This window comes from Tamandua tetradactyla, chromosome 8, assembly GCF_023851605.1.
Source record: "Tamandua tetradactyla isolate mTamTet1 chromosome 8, mTamTet1.pri, whole genome shotgun sequence".
Taxonomy (NCBI): Eukaryota; Metazoa; Chordata; class Mammalia; order Pilosa; family Myrmecophagidae; genus Tamandua; species Tamandua tetradactyla.
This window is the reverse complement of record NC_135334.1, coordinates 94,330,424-94,351,982: the sequence shown is the minus strand read 5'-3', so window position 1 is coordinate 94,351,982 and position 21,559 is coordinate 94,330,424. Positions and strand designations below refer to the sequence as shown.

General features: G+C 36.9%; 1 protein-coding gene across 2 annotated transcripts in view; it reads left to right on the top strand.

The window, feature by feature from the left end:
- Window positions 1-14,926, top strand: part of SPTY2D1 (SPT2 chromatin protein domain containing 1) — a 32,014-nt gene extending 17,088 nt beyond the window's left edge. For both annotated transcript variants that reach the window (XM_077114193.1, XM_077114192.1), the window contains exons 2-6: window positions 6,651-6,765; window positions 7,530-9,047; window positions 10,796-10,964; window positions 13,034-13,111; window positions 13,962-14,926. In XM_077114193.1, the coding sequence (XP_076970308.1) occupies window positions 7,607-9,047; window positions 10,796-10,964; window positions 13,034-13,111; window positions 13,962-14,055 (1,782 nt within the window). In that variant the 5' untranslated portion in view covers window positions 6,651-6,765; window positions 7,530-7,606 and the 3' untranslated portion in view covers window positions 14,056-14,926. The remainder of the gene's footprint in view (window positions 1-6,650; window positions 6,766-7,529; window positions 9,048-10,795; window positions 10,965-13,033; window positions 13,112-13,961) is intronic.
- The last annotated feature ends 6,633 nt before the right edge of the window (window positions 14,927-21,559 follow it).

Here is a 21,559-nt window from a genome sequence, read left to right as displayed (position 1 = left end):
TTTATGTTGATTCTGAGAGGAGACTTTTCCAGGGGATGGCTTACATCACCATGTTTATGGTGTTACCCCTACAACAAATCTTTTCATACCAGTGTCTGATTGCAGTCCTTTTTGAAAGGTCTAGCCAGCTCAGTGTTAAAAGATCTATGGTTATATACCTGTGCCAGTTTGAATCTGTTGTGAATGCCAGAAAAGCTTTAATCCTCATTTAGTATTGCTGGGTGGGAACATTTTGATTGTTTCCCTGGAGATATGGTCCACCAAATTGTGGGTGGTAATTTTTTATTAGATGGTGTCCATCGAGATGTGTCTCCGCCCATTAAAGGTGGGGTGGTGTACCATAGTCTTTTAAGAGGGAACTGTTTTGAAAAAAGCTTGAGAGCCACGAGAGCCCAAGCAGCCAGAGAACTTTGAAGATGAAGAAGGAAAATGCCCCTAGGGGAGCTTCATGATCAGGAAGCCTGGAGAGAAGGCTAGTAGATGTCACTGTGTTCGCCATGTGCCTTTCCAGTTGAGAGAGAAACCGTGAATGCCATTGGCTTTCTTGAACCAATGTGTCTTTCCCTGGATACCTTAGATTGGACATTTCTATAGCCTTGCCTTAATTTGGACATTTTCACAGCCTTAGAACATGTAAACTTGCAACTTAATAAATTCCCCTTTTTAAAAGCCATTCCATTTCAAGTATATCGCATACCAGCAGCTTGGAAACTAGAACAATACCCAAGAGAAATGTAAATATACATCCACACAACAGCTTGTACACAGATGTTCACAGCAGCATTATTCATAATAGTCCATAAGTGGAAACAATGCAGATGTCTATGAGCTGATGAATGGATAAATAAAATATGGTATATCCATACAATGGTATGTTATTCAGCCATAAAAAATAGTGACATACTCATACATGCTACAACATGGATGAACCTTGAAAACATGCTGAGTGACAGAAGTCTATCACGAAAGGTCACATATTGTATAAGTCCACATATTATATAATTCCTTTTATAGAAAGTATCTGGAATAGGCAAATCTATATAGAGATTTACGTATTCTGCATTTGTGGAGCCCTTCTCCATCTCTATTGTACTATCATACTCTGTTGTGGGTTATCTGTAGTTGGAAGGTGGCAGGGGAAGGGGAGTGATTGCTAATTGGTAGGAAGTTTACTTTTGGGGTAGTGAAAATATTCTAAAATTAGATTGTAGTTACAGTTGTATAACTCAGTATACTAAAATCCATTGAATTGTACATGTTAAATGGCATTTTATATGTGAATTAGCTCTCAGTAAAGGTGTTAAAATCATCTGTGGAAGGTATGGGTGGTATAGGATGTTTTGGGTGGTTTTTTTTTTTACTTTTATTTTATTTCTATTTTTATTACTTTTGGAGTAATGAAAATGTTCAAAAGTTGATTTGTGATGATGAATGCACAGCTATATGATGATACTGTGAACCACTGTACACTTTGGATGATTTTATAATATGTGAATATATATCTCAATTAAAAAAAAGAAGAATCTTTTGGAAAGGGGATAAAAAAAGATCTATGGAGTCCCAGCCCTTTTTTCCTCAGGTTTCTAAGCTTTGACCTACGTTTTGCCTAAGAGAATGTTTTAATATTCTCTAGGTAACTGTGATTTTCATAAATAAGTACATTTTCAAAATACAGAGACTATAAGAAACTAATTATGACTCAATACATGTCAGTAAATAAGATTAAACCTCATCAGAGCAGTGCTGTTTTGCTGTACTGCTTTTTTTAAACTATTAAAGTGTTTATTTATGCTTGTTTTTATTCTTGCTATGTACATATAATACTAAGACAATAGTTAAGAATCATAATTTTGTGCTCTAAATATTTGAGTTAACATTCAAAGTTATTTTGATTGATTCACATCTTTGTGTTTAGAACTATATAAAAAGAAAAGAATGTGGCCACCATTACATTAGATTTTGCTCTAAATATTTGAGTTAACATTCAAAGTTATTTTGATTGATTCACATCTTTGTGTTTAGAACTATATAAAAAGAAAAGAATGTGGCCACCATTACATTAGATTTTCAGTGATATATCTGTTGCTTACATATATACCAATACTAGTCTAGTCAATTAATCTCACTTCATTTACTTCTTATAAAATTCATCATTCAGTGAACCCATGTCACTTCAAAATCCTATGCTGTTGTCCTACTTAATTTCAGTAGTTTTATTTTGTGGCATATGTATGTAGTGAAGGGCCACTATAACGTACTTTATATTCCACTATGAATTTTCTGATTTGAAATCCAACTGAAGGTTTTCCTAAATTGACTTTAGAATTGTAATTCCCTAAGCATAAGAATGTTAATGCTAAGCAATGGGTGAACACTGAAGACATGCCTTCATACATAACACACAAGTATGAGTTTTATGTAGTGTGAATTTTCACTTGTCGTACAAGTTTTGCCATATGAATAAATGATTTTATGTGATTTATCATGAATAATGTCACCAGCATGAGCTATCTGGCAGTTCCTCAAGGGGCATAATCCTTTGGTAAAGACTTGTCTTTCTATCAGTTGGATCAGTGGATGAAAACTCTTCAACTTTCATTACATCAGACCATTTACTAAAGGCTTTGCTACATAGGTAACATTCATATTGATTCTCTCAAGTGCGAATTGGTTTAGACTGAAGAAGTAGGTAGGATGACATGTATAGCATTCACAGAGTTTCTGTCCAGTTTGGGTTCTGTCATATTGTCTAAGTTTATAAAAATAAAAGGTTTCCCCACAGAGATGATATTCTTATAGTATCTCACCAGTATGAATTTTCTTTTGTCTTCTAATGCTAGAACAATGAGTGAAGGCTTTCCTGAAGAGATGGCATTCATTCATAGGATGTTCTAGTTTGATAGCTGTTGGAATGCAATATACTAGAAATGGAACGGCTTTTAAAAAGGGGAATTTAAAAAGTTATAAGTTTACAGTTCTAAGGCCAAGAAAATATCCCAATTAAAACAAGTCTATAGAAATATCCACTCTAAGGCATCCAGGGCAAGATACATTGGTTCAAGAAGGCCAGTGACATTCAGCATTTCTCAGTCAGCTGGAAGGGCACATGGCAAACATGGTGGCATCTGCTGGCTTTCTCTCAAGGCCTCTTGTTTCATGAAGCTTCCCGGGAGGAGTTTTCCTTCTTTATCTCCAAAAGTCACTGGCTGCTGGACTCTCTGCTTCATGGTTCTGAGGGGTTCTGAAGCTTTCTCCAAAATGCTTCTTCTTTTAAAGGATTCCAGTAAACCAATAAAGACCCACCTGGAATGGGTGGCGACATGTCTCCACCTAATCAAGTTTAATACCCACACTTGATTGAGTCACATCTCTGTCAAGATAACCTAATCAAAGTTTCCAACCCATAGGACTGAATAGGGATTAGAACAAACCGTTGCTCCCACAAGATTGATTAGGATCAAAACATGGCTTTTCTAGGGTACGTAAATCCTTTCAAACCAGCACATAGTTTCTCTCCATTGTGAATTGTCTTATGTATAGTAAAGCTATCAATTCTGTTGAAGGCTTTCCCCACATATTTAGCATTCATATGGTTTCTCTCTGATGTGAGTTCCGTTATAATGTAATTGTAATGTAATGATTGTACTGAATTCTGAAATTATTCCACTTCTAGGTATCTATTTGGAAGGCCAGGCTTCACACCAATGACATGGAGCTTACCAATTACATGATGATAAGATGTGTCTTTCTTGCAGATATGTAGGATGGATAGCATTTTTTGTTTGTTTTTTAAAGACCATGTTTCCTGCCTGAATGCTAGTTTTGGAAAAATCCAGTTCCTTCTCTACACAGTTCCTCTCCTTGATCCAACTGGGAATATATGTCTGATTTGCAGAAGTGATGTTGTGAACATAGCTTGAGTAGTCCCAGAGCTTTGGGAGCCACCTGCATAGGTCCCGAGGGAATGAAACATCAGTCCTTCTTGTGGAGGCAGCACCTGGATCCCCTACTACTTTTTTTTTTTTTTTAATTGTTTCCTAGTAGACCCATGAAATTGATATTTTATAGATTTATTGAATTTCTTCTACATGATAGGGACAGGACAAAAACTACTGCAAAGTTGTACTCAAGTTGGGTTAAACTTGAGACCAGCTTAAGTATCCTTAAGGATTAGAGATGTTAAGAAAAAAAGCTTAGATAATATTGTGTTTAAATTGATGGAAATAGGTGTACATTTTGTAAAAAGCTAAAAATAATTTTTGGAATTCTTTTCTGAATGTATTTCTGAACAACACACACCTTCCTTATTTCTCCATCTTTTCTGTTTCCTAAGTCAGTGTTTTCTAAAGCATAAAATCTATAGGTACTGTGATTTTAGATGATACACAAAGATTTTTTATTTTAATAGTTACATATTTTAATATGACTTGGAGAAATGTAACTAACCTTTCACACCAGTGAATTCATGGATATTGTTGTTACAAGTAAAACTATAATAATAGGTCATGGTGTTAGGTCTAAGTCTTTAAAAAATATTTTAATGTAAATAGCACAGGTAGAATACTAAAAAGACAAAAATCATGGAGATGGAATGTGAATGATTGAAGTTGGCAAATATGGTATTAAAATATATCCCATCGATACTTGTTTTCCTGTGTAGGTGTTATATTCAGTCAAGATAGCTCTTCTGTTAGTCATATGCCATTATCTATCTCTTGGAATCCCAGGATAGAATCAACGGCGTCTATCCTAAAATCAGATTAGAAAACTGGTCAGTGCTGCAATATGCAGACAACATACCAGCACTGTTTTAAGTAATTAAGTAACACTAACATGTATATTGGCACTTTTCTGGAGCAAATCCTTTATAAGAGTTGATTTGGCAGATGAATCTATGAACTACATAGTTGGCAGGGACAGGAAAATCTTAAGTCTTGGTAATGAAAATCTACCTTTCTCTTTCCAAGTCTACCTGAAGAGATAGGTGGAATGAATAAGTGCCTCTGCTTATGAGTCTGTGTATGCCTTAGGCAGCTTGAATCATATTCATGGTGGCCCTTCCACAGTGAAAATGTGAGCCTCTTGTGTCTGAGATCTGTATTTGAGGTTCTTTTCTTGTAAAACAAGGCAATTTTACGAATCTAGTTAGGTAATATTGCTTCTCCTTCTCCTCAGTCTCCCTTTCCCTCTCCTTTTTTCTTTTGCAATTATTGGGTCCTTAACTACTGTGGAAAGAGTCTACAATTAGATTTACAAAGACATGGACTAATTAAAGGATCTTGTTGTGACCCAGAAGCCACAGTAATTAGGAGAGGAATCTGGATGCTTTCTTTTGGGATCTCTTTCTCTCAGGGATGTGTCAGATCTCAGCATTGTTATCATGCAGGATTTTCAGGTTGGGCTATGGCCTGCTTCCTTGGCAAACAGCTTCATTAGTTGACTGTCTTAGTTGGAACTTCCAGTCTGTTTTAAGATGCTTTGTATTTGGCAGCCATATATAGTAAACATGGGTTCTTTGACTTTCTTCCAGGAATTTCATACACATTTTGGAAATTAGCTTTTATTCCTTAGTAATTCAATTTGTTCTCAGAAGTTAGTGTTTCCTGCATAATAATAGTTTTAGTGGATCGAAATGATGTTTGTCTAACAAGATGGAATAGGGAGAACATTTTTAAAAATCTTATTTCCTGACCTATAAATTTAATGTGGCATGGTCCTAGAGGTGAGTCATCCTGGTCTGAGTTATTAGCTCTGTGTTTATTGTACTTCTCTAATGATAGGTATGTATAAACTGGAAATATTTTTCTTTTCATAGTTCAAATTAACATTATTTTAGCTTTAGTCATTTCCCAATGCAATTACATAAAAAATGAAGCCCAGAGAAAAACCATCTCTGCGGGATAAAGTTAACACAATTTGGGGTGGTTTGGAAATTTGTCTAAAAGAGAGTTTGTGTGGCAATTTAATATTTAATCTATGTAAGAGTTACAGTTAAAGGCTAAAGAGAATTATTGCTGCCTGGATGGTAATAGTTTCTTTAAAATGCTTTTGAGCTATGGTTTACTCCTAGTCTATTGCCTGTGGTCATAGTTAAATGCTGATGCTTCCATGTTCTATACAAAATAATGTACATAGCTGTGAGTCCCTACTAAAAAATAATCTGGAGTGGGGTAGTCAGGAGAGAAAATGGTTATGAGGAGTAGTTTGTTTATTCTGTTTGAAAAGATGGATTTTGAAATGCTTAGTCTGTGGAGTCTGAGAAAAACTTTATTTTTTAACCAGAATTTTAAAGCATACAGTACTCAAATAATTCATTCTCTTTTAGTCTTTCGGTGGTTATCTTTTAGTCGCTTAGACCAGATACCTTTGAGAAAAAGAGCCTGAAGACAATGTCTCTTTGAATTGTTTGTTTATGCATTATTTGGGATATTACAGAGAAACTCTGTACCTAAAAATAGCCCCCAAATGGCCATATTTAGCCTGAAATTTTATAGCTAAGTTTTAATGTGGGCTATATAATCTCTTCGTTATTCAAAACAGATTTTTTGGTCAACATTTAAACCTCTCATTGCTTGGCACAGTGCCTTACACCTAATAGACAATACACTTGTAAGTTGAATGCTTATCACTGTTACTATTTTTCTTTTTAGAAAAGGTACAGTTTGGCAGTGGGGCCTCCAAAAAAAGATCCAAAAGTTAAGGGTGTCCAATCATCTGCAGTACAAGCTTTTCTCAGAAGGAAAGAAGAGGAACTCAGAAAGAAAGGTATGTATCTACATTCTTATTTTCAGTTTTAAAGCTTTCTATTTTCACAGATAGCTTGGACTTAACAGTGGATATTTGTGAAACATAACAGGCTAATGGATTTGCTGTGTGTGTTTCTGACTCAGCTATGTTTATGACCTTTATGTGTTATGTTGATAATTTGCATGGAAGTTATCTTTGATTTCTTCTTAAATTAAAAGCTTCTTGGGAACAGCGAGAATGCCTTCTAATTGACTGTAGTGAGTCCCCAGTGAGAACTCCATTCCTTGACCTTGGTTCTGGGTCTGCTTTTTCCTATTTTATATTTTAATTTTTTTATTATTTGAGTGCTATCTAAAAGGTTGAAATAGGGACACTTTCTGAAGACCATTAAGCTTAAGGAGTATTTTTACTTCATGCAAATAGCAAGGAAATTGAATTAACAAGTTTACATATTCATTGATTCATAATTAATAACAATCGTTAAGTGGATAGTAATATCTCCTTAATTGGTATGTTTATTTTATATTAACTATTTTCTATATTTACAGTTGAAAACCAATTCTTCTACTTGCTTAGTCATATAGAAAAACCCATATGTAACCTCATTATGTAAAAGATGACTCAATTGATACTTGTTCGAATGACTTCCTTATTTTGATTCCTGGATGTCTTCAAACTAATTTGAGCATTACTTGTGTTTTGGCCACCTCCTGATTTCAGATGCGCATACTGCTATATTGAGATCTTGAAATAATAACGTGTTGTTGTTTTGTCCCTTTTAGCTTTAGAGGAGAAAAGGAGAAAAGAAGACCTTGTGAAAAAGCGAATTGAGCTAAAACATGACAAGAAAGCAAGAGCTATGGCTAAGAGGACAAAGGATAATTTCCATGGTTACAATGGGATTCCTGTTGAGGAAAAGCCGAAGAAGAGGCAGGCAGTAGAAAGCCATGTCCGCCAGAGAACAGACCCAGAGTATATGGAAGAGGAGGATGAATTCTTAGAGTACAATCAAGAGGAGTGGGAGCAGGAATATGAGGAAGAGCAAGAACCTCCCAAAGTTGAAAGCAAACCAAAGGTCCCCCTTAAAAGTGCCCCACCACCCATGAACTTCACTGATCTACTCAGACTGGCTGAGAAAAAGCAGTATGAGCCAGTGAAGATCAAGGTAGTGAAGAAAACAGAAGAGCGGCCTATGACTGCAGAAGAACTTAGGGAGCAGGAGTTCCTGGAACGAAAGCATAGGAAAAGGAAACTTGAGACAGATGTAAGCCTACCTCCAACTGTGTCCAAAAAGGCACCCTCTCAAAAAGAAAGTGTGGGCACAAAACTTAGCAAAGGTTCTGGGGACAAGCATCCTTCTTCCAAGGGAACTCCCCTCCCTTATGCTGAGAAGAAATCCAGATCCAGCATAGCCAGTGAGAAATCTATAGGTTTGTTGTCATCCAAATCCATGCCAGGAGAGAGGACCAAGGCTGTAACCTCACTTCGTGAGGGCCATGACAGACCTGTTTTTAATGGGGCAGGGAAGCCCCACTCTAGCACCTATTCACCAAGGGTCCCAAAGACTTCTGCCAGTGGGACTCAGAAATCTACTACTGAGCACAAAGCCAAAAAACCTCCTCTTTCTCATCCCAGCCATTCCAGGCCTGGGCCCTTGGTTACCCCGCACAGTAAGGCGAAAAGTCCAGGTATAAGGCAGCCAGGAAGCAGCTCCAACTCAGCCCTTGGGCATCCCAGCACAGGGACTGCTCAGCCTACAGTTAATTCTGGCCCTGTGCCTAGACGCCAGAATGGCAGCTCTAGCTCAGGATCTGAGCGATCACTCAGTGGGACCAAGAGGTCAGCCAGTAACTCAAATCCTTCTGGGCGGACAGTCACTGGTCCAAGTGGCCCTGGACGACCTGCAAGCAACTCAAGTGGCCCTGGGCGACCCATCAGTGGCCTGGGTGGTTCTGGGAGACCTGCAGCCAGCTCAGGTGGCCCTGGGTGGCCTGTGAGCAGTCCACATGACCTTCGGCAATCAGTCAGTGGTTCAGGTCCCCCTGGGCGATCAGTCAGTGGTCCTGGGAGATCAGTAAGTGGCTCAGTTCCAGTTGGACGGACTGTCAGTAGTTCAGGTCCTGGAAGACCAGTGAGCAGCTCGGCACCAGGACGAACAGTTAGTAGCTCAGGTCTACCCATAAAGCCCAAGTGCACTGTTGTGGCAGAAACAATTTCTTCCAAGAATATCATTAGCCGGTCCAGTAATGGACAGATGAATGGAATGAAGCCTTCCCTATCTAATTACAGATCTGCCCAAGGTAAGTGCTCCTCACCCTAAGGGTATCTATTTGTCACTAGAAAACTGGAGAGAGTACTTTCCAGAAACCTTGAGAACCCTTACATGTGCTCTTTAATGTACTCTAGTGATGACAGAATCCTAATGTTTTATCTACCCTGTGCCTGATAATTTCTTCAGTGATCATGACTTGGAAAAGTTTTTACAAGGAGACTTATCGAGGGCTCTCTGTGTAACTTCAGCAATGTCCCCAAGTGTAATAAACATAGCTGTGTGATTCGTGAGATTGGGTGAGAGCACAGGTGTTTCTAAACTTTGTAATTAAACTGTTTAATTAAACAGATGTTATTAAAGTTTAATTAATATGGATTAATGGATGGATGGATTAAACTTTACTTTTTCATGAGGCCTACCTAGTGAGACCTAACTTCAAGAATCAGAATGTAATTGTGAAAGCTTGAAGCACTTTTGGTGTCTTATTTATTCAGCAAATATTTATAAAACACTCACTATGTGCCAGAACTGTTTTAGACTGTCCTTGTGTTTTCTTCTTATGTCCTTGTGTTTTTGCATCAAGGCCCTCCCTACCTACTGGTCCTTTAGGAATCTGTACTGTCCAAAGATACAGCATCGGCGGCTCCTGCTAGTTCCTAGGTCATGGTTGTTTCATGCTAATAGGCATTTGTTTAAAGCACTTGCTAGGCACCATAGAGAATCTAAAACTCAAGATAAAATTCCTTGCTTTAAACTTTTTAATTCACCTAGATTAACAGTCTCAACTGGGGTGATTATGCTCTTTAGGGGTCATTTGGCAAAATCTGGATAAATTTTTGTTTGTCACAGCTTGGGGCAGGGGATGCTACTGTCATTTAATGGGTAGGTGCCAGGGATGCTGCTAAACATTCTTCAATACACAGAACAGTTTCCACAACAGCGAATTATCCTGTGCAGAATGTTAATAGTTTCGGGTTTGAGAAACCCTGAGCTAGAGAGACAAGCCATGCTATTAAAAACAACTGTGGAAGAACAAAAGGAGTATCTGTAAGGAAGAACTAGAAAGTAGTTCCCAGATGCCAGTCTATTGATCAGTGTCTTACTTAAGCCAAGTTTTCACCAGTTTTTTTTTTGGTAAAATGACTGAAATAAGGAAAATGTAATGAGTTTTCCCTGAAGTTAAACTTCAGTTTGAACAGTTGTCTATCATTCTGAGACTTTCTTACTTTTTTGGACTTAAAAATGTTTTAATGAGATTATTGTAGATGGTAGTTCCGACCTCTGGTGTCTGCTTGGCAAAATTTAAAATTAGTGATTATAGGATTACTATGATTCAGTTTGTGTGTGTGTATTTTATTTTTTGGGGGAGTGCATGGTCTGGGAATCAAATCTGGGTCTTCCGCAATAAGTGAGCAGTTTACCACTGAACCACCCATGCACCCTGTGTGTGTATATTTTTAAATAGAAATTTTACTGGTCTTTTATATCCAGAAAGAAGTACCAAGCTAAATAATGTAATAGACATTTGTAGTAAATTATGGCATAAAGAATTGTGTTCCTTAATGGATACCACGTAGCAGCAAGGATGATGTGCTAATGAGTCCATGCCGAGGGCCAGGGCCCTGACTCTGATTTTTAAGGATACTGTCTTACAGAGTTCTTAAAAATCTCATTTTACATAGAACTCTGTTGGGAGGGATTTATTTGGACACCTAGTAAATATTGTACAGTAAACCAAAGAAAACGTTCTTATCAATAATGGCTTTTTGTTGGCAGGTCCTCAAAGGTTCCCTATCTCTTCTGGCTACAAAAGGCAGCGAGACTATGAAGAGGAAGAAGAAGATGAATATGACTCTGAAATGGAAGATTTTATTGAAGATGAAGGAGAACCTCAGGAAGAAATATCCAAGCACATTCGAGAAATCTTTGGCTATGACAGAAAAAAGTATGGCCAAAGAAAATTTAGATAAATGCGATAAAATGACTTTTTAAAAAAAATTTATATATTAATTTAAAAAAATTAAGAACAAACAAAAACATTAACATATAATTCCATTCTACATATATATTCAGTAATTCTCAATATCATCACATAGTTGCATATTCATCATTTCTTAGAACATTTGCATCAATTCAGAAAAAGAAAAAGACAACCGAAAAAGAAATAAAATGATAACAGAAAAAAAAAGATTATACATATCATACCCCTTACCCTTGCTTTCATTGATCACTAGCATTTCAAACTAAATTTATTTTAACATTTGTTCCCCCTATTATTTATTTTTATTCCATATGTTCTACTCATCTGTTGACATGGTAGATAAAAAGAGCATCAGACACAAGGTTTTCACAATCACACAGTCACACTGTGAAAGCTATATCATTATTCAGTCATCATCAAGAAACATGGCTACTGGAACACAGCTCTACATTTTCAGGCAGTTCCCTCCAGCCTCCCCATTACATCTTGACTAACAAGGTGATATCTACTTAATGCATAAGAATAACTTCCAGGATAACCTCTCGACTCTGTTTGGAATCTCTCAGCCATTGACACTTTGTCTCACTTCACTCTTCCCCCTTTTGGTCAGAAGGTTTTCTCAATCCCTTGATGCTGAGTCTCAGCTCACTCTGGGATTTCTGACCCACGTTGCCAGGAAGGTCCACACCCCTGGGAGTCATGTCCCACGTACACAGGGGGAGGGTGGTGAGTTTGCTTGTTTTGTTGGCTGGAGATAAAATGACTTTTTATTTTGAATAATTCATGATGTAGGGGAGAAATAACCATCTATAATATAGGCATTGAATAAGATTCTTAATTAGGAACCGAAAGACGATTGTTACTTTAAATAGGTTTACTTTTTTAGCACTTAAATTTATGAGTTGAGAATTGTTTGTTTAGTTATTTGCATGAGGACCAAAAAATACCCCCTTTTAACTGCTGTCCTTGGAAGATGTATATTTAATGAGTGAAGCAGCTTTTAGTATAGTAGAAATAGATTGGATTTGAAGTCAGAAAGCTAGCCACATTAAAACCACGTTGAAAACTTGACTAATTTGGTATCCGCTTCTCTTTTGTGTAAAAAATTTTGCTACTCAAAAGAGTGGTCCCTGGATAGCAGGGGGACCAGCAGCATTTACATCCCATGGGAGCTTGTCAGAAAAGTGGGTTTTCAGGCCCCACTCCAGACTTACTGTATCAGTATCTGCTTTATAAGATCACCAGGTGATTTATATGCACACTAACATTTAAGAAGCACTGGTGTAGTGGAAGGAACAGGGTTTGAGAAATTCTGCCACTTACTAGCTGGCAGAATAAACGTGAGTAAATTATTTTTAAAATAACATTTTGGAAGGATTGAATGAAGTAGAATATTATGTAAAAGAAGCCTCTCACAGTGCTTATCAGTCAACAGTTGCTACCTTCTTAGAAGCCTGTGGATATGAGAAAATTATAGTAAAAGGCAATCCTAAGGAATTTTTGGGGGGGGGGGTAAATAAAGACATTTAGCAGAGTAGTGGAAGGACTGGATTAAAAAGTAGGTCTAAAAATCTAATCTTAGGTCACTTACTAAAATAGCCATATGTTTTTGGCTAAGTCATTAATCTCTCTGCTTTGTTTTCTTTGTTGTAAAAAATTCTTGCCCACTTCATGATTGTCATGAGGCATGAATAAGATTAATATATTTAAAATAATCTTCATGTAAATTGTGCTTTCAGGATTTTAATATAAATTATCAACTAAATGTAGGTGAGTTGAATAAGCATTGTTGGATTTGAACCTTTATCTACATTAGATTCAGGAATAGTTGCCTTCTGAGGGTAATAAGGGTTCATTTAGTTTGTCTTTACTTTAGACATCTGCCCTTACCTATCCTCTACTCCCCGACAAGGAAGGCATAGTTCTAAATGTGTTTTAGTTGTAAAGGAGATGTCAGTTTTAAAACTAGGAGGATATAGTAGTCCCTTTCGGAAACTGAATTTTTATTTACAAGTTTGATTTCCTCTGTTTAGATACAAAGATGAAAGTGATTATGCCTTACGTTACATGGAGAGTAGTTGGAAAGAGCAGCAGAAAGAAGAAGCAAAGAGGTAAATTAAAATCTAAAATATGTGTGTAGAAAATATCCTAAAGATTAGTTTTTGCTTGTTGGAAGCAAGACCTTTGGACCACACAGCCGGGATTCCAATCCTGCTTACTTATGGACCTTAGACAAATTCCTTAGCCTTTCTAAATCTATTTTCTTATTCATAAAATGAGAATACGCTGTTGGTATTCATTAGGTATTATGAGGATTAAGACAATGTATACCAGTTGCCTAGTGCACTGCCTCACACGTAGGCGCACAAGTGCTAGAGTATTCCTGCTTTTCTTTTCCCCTCACTTCTCTTCCCATATCAGACAGACCTCAGTCTTGCTAACTTCTAACACTGCTGGCCTCAGGGACCAGATGGGAGTAAATTAAATTCTCTTTGTCTGATCCTGATTTAGCTACCTGATGGTAAACTAATGAAATAGTGAAATAATTCACCTTAATCTCAGTTCAGAAGACTAAACCTCTTTCTCCCTCCTGCCTCCCCTCCTGTTAAATGGGCAAAATATCAGACTAAAATGCTGGGAAGAGGCAAGAATAGAATGTTATTTTATTGGATGTTTCCAGTTCTTTATTTTTAAAATCTGTTGCGATAAAAAACTTGTATTTTATTTAGTGGAAATAGTAAATTGTGTTTGGTTCTGTGATGTCTTTTTTCTACTATAGTTAGGGTCAGTGACCCCTGGTAGAAAATATCCCTGCTAGTCTGTTTTCAAAGGTAAAGTTGAAGCATTTGAGTACATTAGTACATTCAGTGTGAGCTCTCAGTTGAAATTTAATTTTTGCTTTTTAAAGAAAGTAGTAATCTCATGTATATTAACAAATACCTTAAAATTTTTTTTTGACAGTTTAAGATTAGGTATGCAGGAGGACTTAGAGGAAATGAGACGTGAGGAAGAAGAATTAAAGCGTCGAAAGGCCAAGAAGCTGAAGAGACATTAGCTGCTGCTTTTATATATTTTTGTGAAATTCTGGAGACACTCTGGTGCAAGGAGTTCTTGCCTTCAGACTGAAGAAGCCCCCTCTTATCATTTTAGATTTATACTTGGGTATTCAAGGATAAGGAATGCATATTGTCATTTACAGGCTGTCATTTGAGCATTAAGTATTTTAAAATACTTTCTAGGGTAAAGTGTGTAATGCAGATGATCTAATGCCCACTGAATGCTCTTATGAAGTTAACTGTTCACAGATTCCAGCCTTGATCCTGATGAGCTATGCACTCTGTGGGGCCACTCACCAGTCCAGCCAACCTTCTGTTGTTCCTTTGCTACTTTAAAGGAAAAACAAAACATTGCCTCTTGACTTCCATAGTTCTGTTAATATGAGTAGGGCATTGCCCAGCTCCTAATCAGACTTACTTTCTATGAAGCACCTGGCTTTTCTATGAATGTTGCCAGCAATAAAGTGACCTGTCCTAGTCTATTTGTTTGGATTGAGAACTTGAAAACATAGAGTAGGCTTTATTATTACCATATGGATGTCATCCTTGTGATTTTGAAGTAAAACGTAAAATTATTTTGTATTGCGCATTATTTGTGGATTGGATACTGAGCATCTTAATCACCAACAGAGGTAATTAAGCTATTAAAAATTTTCCAAATTAAAAATACAAGTTATGCCATTTAGTTTAAAAATATTCTTTTCCACATTTTCTTTTCTATCTTTATTTTGTTGGCGTTAGTGTAAAATAGAGTCACTGTGTTGACTGATCTTTATCTTTAAAAATCCATTTTTATATTGAAGAAATATTTTATTCAAACATTAGATTTGGAAGAGTAATAGTTTAAAAAAATAAAGAAGCTACATGTGAGGCTCGCCTCTTTTCCCTTCCCTTCTCCCATTATAGATATCTGGACTCTCAAGGTGCCCGTTTATCTTAATGTTAATGACTTTGCATTTTATCTTAAATTCCTTAGTAAATATTAATGACAAGAACCAAATACTAAATTCATATTTTCAAGACCACCACTTTCTTTTTTTGCCTCTATTGCACTTTTATTTCAAACTATGCACTGTGAAGAGATTTTTTTCCCCAGGTAGAAAAGAATTTTAAAGTGTTCCCTTTTACTGGTGTTTTATTGGGCTCTGGAATTTTCTTCTCACCTTTCTGTAATATCTGTAGATTTGATATAGATCTGAAGTTCCAGAAATTCCAATCAGGCTGACTTAGGGTCTGGCTGGAAGGAAGCCAAGTCTCAAGGAAAGTTAGTAACAGAAAGTGAGATATACTAGAAAACATTTGTCCTTGATTCTCTATATGGAGGTTGGGGGCAGTGGGACCTAAGTTTGTAGAGCAGTTCTACTGTAAAAATATTGTGGCTACCTTAAACCATTGGAGGGTGGGGAGTAGGACATAGTAGGGGCTCACCTACAGAGAATCCTTCCTCTTCAAAAGTCCAAAATTTATTTTTGCATATACCTTTTTATCCATAAAGCTTTCTTCATTTTTCAAGAGTGGGTATTTTAGATTACCACCATTAGCTTCCCTTTATCAGATCACATAACCTGGTCTTTTAAAACTCATTTTGAATTGAGTTTAAAACGTTGAAAGTGCAAGTATTTAAATTTGAAATTGAATCCCATGAAAGAGGTCTTCATCACGAGCACCCTTTATAACTCCACACTGAATTGTTACTGGTGGCAGAAAATCCAATTGAATGCTTGCCATCCATTTCAAATATCTTAAATGAAATTGCTTAAAGGTAGTCTGATGCTCCATGTAATAAAAGAGGTTTGGGACGTTATTTTCTTTGCCGTCACTTCTGTGCTTTTTTTCCCCTTAAAAAAGTTATGTATTTTTTTTTTTAATGTGAAATCTGTAATTACAATCAAGTGCTTATCATAGTTGAAAAGATTTCAGGTGGCTTAAAAGTTTACTAGCACTTTACTCAATGATACTGTGCAGTTGATTTGTACAGAAAGGCACCACTGTGCTAGATAAAAGTTACAGAACTTGGAAAAGTCAGGTTGTGTCCCTTTGTGTCCATCACTTCTGAGTGCATTTTTCTAAAACATAGATGTTGATCTTAATATTCCCTATCACCAACGTTAAAAAGGGCACATCAGTAGCTCATTAAAAAAAAAAGGAAAATTCTGAGCAAGCCTTTTAAATTAATCTTGGCCTTGTTTCCAAATCCTGTCTTCCATTTAATTCTTATGTACTTCCTGACCACTCTTAGAAAAAATTCACAAGCCTTTGAAGAAACTAGAATAGGCTGTTATTTTATCAAAGTTTACAAATTAAGTGCTTGATTTTTAATGTATCCTCTACCGTTTTGATTTTCAGATTTTTCTTAATTCTATATGTAAACATGTGCCTTTTATTGGGTAATGTTCATTCATGAATGTAGTAATGTTATTTCATGATTGTAATGTTACATGATCATGGGTGCGGCATTCTCTAACACAAATGATGTGAAAGGAAAGTAGTTTTCATAAAACTTGTATAGCTCTGATTGCACAGTCCCACTTGCTTTTGATGTTGCTATGTCAAAGTAAGGGCCCTTTCTTTTAAGGTTACTTTCAGAACTTGTCTTTGTATTTTCTCTAACTATAAATGCAGTAATGTCCATTTGGAGGTCAGGGTACCACATGCCACAGGCAGCCTTACATGTATGCTGTGAAAAGGTTTAAAGACTGTTAACAAAGAAGAAAGTCTGTGGGAACTTGGAATTCATATTTTAATGTAACCCCCAAGATTTTCTCCAAGAAATAAATTATTGTTTTGCATTTTCTAACTTAAAAAAGCAGCTATTAGTACATTTCTGAGATATAGCAGGAGACCAAAACATGTTTGGAAAGAGAATAAATATATGAAGAGAGACTGGTTGCTTTATTTTCAACGTGCTGAATGTATTAGATACTATTTATTATGTGAGTGGATGTGATAAAATATTCAGGTGTTTAGTGTATGATTAAAGTGGGATATAGATTTCGATGGAGTTATTAAATCCATCATGTCTTACATAATGGACAAATCAAGTTTTTACAAAAATAGCAAACCTTTTACATAGTTTAGCTTGTTCTGGTGCTGTTGACCTGCAAGAGAATCTACTTTTGCATATATAGGTGAAAGTTTTGCAGCTAATGTATACAAGAAATTATAGGCATTAAAAGTATTTTATTGATATTTTCACTGGTTTGCATTTATTTACCTTGAGATATTCCTTATTTCATCTCCCTGAAACATTTTTCCATTTAGAAACCTCAGTAGACGCATCACACTTCAGAGATGGGGTTTGCCTCTTACACATCTGTTTGTTCTTCCTTACACATCCACATTGCTCAGCTCCTACCACTAATACCTCTTCTTCCCTATCAAGGCTATCACACACCCAAGTTAGAACTTTATGTGGTCAGAGCACAATCTAGCTCAGCTTGGAATTATTATACTCACAGAACCGGAGGGAAGAAGCAGAGCTGGGTATGGAGGCCCTCTTATAAGAAATGAGCAGATTCATATCCCCTATGGTACTAAGAGCCTTAGGAAGCGGAGAAGGTGAGCCCTGTATGAGGCAGGTGGGCATAGCCATATAGCCAAACAATACAACTTACTGGAATGTGTTGAATCTAGGTGATAAAATAAATACCATAAGATGAGTCTAGTATCATAGGATACTAGATTCAGACGTTACTAGCAGCTTTGTGGGTTTTGAATTTACTTTCCATAAAAAAAGAAACAATTGGTGTGAAGAGGCACTTACAAACAGTTTAGCAAATAGCCATTAATAAAATATTTTCTGTGTAATCAAAAGATCTACTTTGCTGGTAAAGTGAACTACTCTTTATTTTTTAAATTTTATTAATTAAAAAAAAATTAACAAGAAACAAACATTCCCAACACATACACTCAGCAATTCACAATATCATCACATAGTTGCATGTTCATCATCATCATCATTTCCCAGAACATTAGCATCAATTCAGGAAAAGAAATAAAAAGACAACAAAATTATAACAAAAAAAAAATTTTAGAGGCCATACCCCTTACTGATCCTTTTCATTGATCACTCGCATTTCAAACTAAATCTATTTTAACACTTGTTCCCCTTATTATTAATTTTTATTCCATATGTTCCTCTCATCTGTTGACAAGATAGATAAAAGGAGCATCAGACACAAGTTTTTCACAATCACACAGTCATTACACAATCATCAAGAAACATGGCTACTGGAACACAGCTCTACATTTTCAGGCAGTTACCTCCAGCCTCTCCATTACATCTTGGATAACAAGGTGATATCTACTTAATGCATAAGAATAACCTCCAGGATAATCTCTCGACTCTGTTTGGAATCTCTCAGCCATTGACACTTTGTCTCATTTCACTCTTCCCCCTTTCCGTTGAGGTTTTCTCAATCCCTTGATGCTGGGTCTCAGCTCATTCTGGGATTTCTGTCCCATGCTGCCAGGAAGATCCACACCCCTGGTAGTCATGTCCCACGCAGACAGGGGGAGGGTGGTGAGTCTGCTTGCTGTGTTGGCTGGAGAGAGAGGCCACATCTGAGCAAAAAAGGTTCTCTTGGGGGTGATTCTTATGCTTAATTTTAAGTAGGCTTGACCTATCCCCTGTGGGGTTAAGTTTCATATGAACAACCCCCAAGACTGGGGGCTCAGCCTATAGCTTTGGTTGTCCACACTGCTTGTGAGAATATGTGAATATCAAGAATTCAACTTGGGGAAGCTGAGTTTTCCCCCGTTCTCACCATTCCCCGAAGGGGACTTTGCAAATACTTTTCCACTCACTGATCAAATCACTCTGGGATTCATCAGGGCATCACCTGGACAAACCAACAAAATCTCATGTGCTATACAAAGTTCCATGTACTTAAGGTGTTCAATCAACTATCTACATAAGTTATATTAGGAGATGCACTAGTCAAAGTATGGATTTGTACCAAATAAACATTTTTTGCTTTAGTCTCACACATTAGTTGAAATTTTAAAATATTAAGTACCATCTATTTTCAGCACACTGCAGTAATGACATTCTTTTGTTCTTCCTCATGCAAAAACATTTTTTAAATTTGTACATTTAGTCACTATCATTATACATTCTAGGCATTCCTAGATTACATCATCTCAACCTTTATCGTCTATCTTTCTTTGTGATTTCATTTATGCCCCGGCCCTCCTCCCTCTATCATTCTCATATGCAGCTTCATTCAGTGTTTTAACATAATTGTATTACAGTTAGGTAATATTGTGCTGTCCATTTCTGAGTTTTTATATTCAGTCCTGTTGCACAATCTGTATCCCTTCAGCTCCAATTACCCAATATCTCACCTATTTCTATCTCCTGATGGTCTCTGTTACCAAGGAAATATCCCAAGTTTATTCACTAATGTCAGTTCATATCAGTGAGACCACACAGTATTTGTCCTTTTGTTTCTGGCTATTCACACTCAGCATAATGTCCTTAAGGTCCATTCATGTTGTTACATACTTCATAACTTTATTCTGTCTTACAGCTGCATAATATTCCATCTTATGTAAATGTCACAGTTTGTTTAGCCAACTGTCTGTTGATGGACATTTTGGCTGTTTCCGTCTCTTGGTAATTGTTAATAATGCTGCTATAAACATTGGTGTGTAAATGTCCATTTGTGCCCTGGGCCTCATGTCCTTTGAGTAGAGACAGCATTTAGATGGGTCCTGTTTTTTAATCCATTCTGCCAGACTATGTCTTTTGATTGGAGAGTTTAATCCATTAACATTCAGTGTTATTACTGCATGGGTAGTACTTTCTTCTACTATTTTGCCTTCTGGATTTTATATGTCATATCTAATTTTCCTTCTTTTTACCTTTACTAATAGTCTTCCTTTCTACACTCTTCTCCACACCTCTCTCTTCTGTCTTCGTATCTGTCTCTAGTGCTCCCTTTAGTATTTCTTGCAGAGCTGGTCTCTTGGTCACAAATTCTCTCAGTGATTTTTTTGTCTGAAAATGTCTTAATTTCTCCCTCATTTTTGAAGGACAGTTTTGCTGGATATAGAATTTTTGGTTGGCAGTTTTTCTCTTTTAATAATTTAAATATATTATCCCACTGTCTTCTCGCCTCCATGGTTTCTGCTGAGAGAGCTGCACATAGTCTTTTTGGGCTTCTCTTGTATGTGATGGATTGCTTTTCTCTTGCTGCTTTCAAGATCCTCTCTTTCTCTTTGATCTCTGACATTCTGATTATTAAATGTCTTGGAGTATGTCTATTTGGATCTATTCTCTTTGGGGTACATTGCACTTCTTGGATCTGTAATTTTAAGTCTTTCATAAGAGTTGGGAAATATTCAGTGATAATTTCCTCCATTAGTTTTTCTCCTCCTTTTCCCTTCTCTTCTCCTTCTGGGACACCCACAACATGTATATTCATGTGCTTCATATTGTGTTTCAATTCCCTGAGTCCCTGCTCATATTTTTCCATTTTCTTCCCTATAGTTTCTGTTTCTTGTCGGATTTCAGATGTTACATCCTCCAGTTCAGAAATCCTATGTTCTGTCTCTCGAAATCTACCATTGTAGGTTTCCATTGTTTTTTTATCTCTTCTACTGTGTCTTTCATTCCCATAAGTTCTGTGATTTGTTTTTTCAGACTTTCAGTTTCTTCTTTTTGTTCTTCCCTTGCCTTCTTTATATCCTCCCTCAATTCATTGATTTGGTTTTTGATGAGGTTTTCTATGTCTGTTCGTATATTCTGAATTAATTGTTTCAGCTCCTGTATGTCATTTGAATTGTTGGTTTGTTCCTTTGACTGGGCCATATCTTCAATTTTCCTAGTGTGATTTGTTTTTTTTTGCTGGCATCTAGGCATTTAATTACCTTAATTAGTTTATTCTGGAGATTGCTTTCACTTCTTTTATCTAGGGTTTTCTTGCTGGATGAATTTGTTGTCTATCTGTTCTTTGACATTCCATACAGCTTTATCTGGACCTTTAGCTTAAGTTTTGTTTAACAGAGGAGAATTTTTCAGTTCTTGTTTTCTTATTTCTTGCCCTGCTTGTGTGGTGCCTTTCCCCCACACACACTTAGGAGGGTCTGCTTAGATATTATAGACCCCAGTCAGATTTTCCCAGGCCAAACTGGCCTCCTATCAGGAGGAAAGAGTCACCTGCATCAGTTTTCCATGAGGGTGAGACTCAGCAGGTTGAAAGACTTCCTGTGAAGTCTCTGGACTCTGTTTTTCTTATCCTGCCCAGTATGTGGTACATGTCTGACTGCAGGTCCCACCAGCATAAGATGATGCAGTACCTTTAACTTTGGCAGACTCTCCCTGCTGGGGGCGTGGTGGAGACAGAGGAGAGGTTGTAGGCTGGTTTTAATGGCTTCAAATGACCAAGCCCTGGTGTCTGAATTCCTTGATGGAGGAATTCCACCTGGGTGGGGCTTCACCCCTCCCCTGGGGAAGGCACAAGCTCCAGATAAGCCCCCAAAAGAGCTCACTTCTGCCTA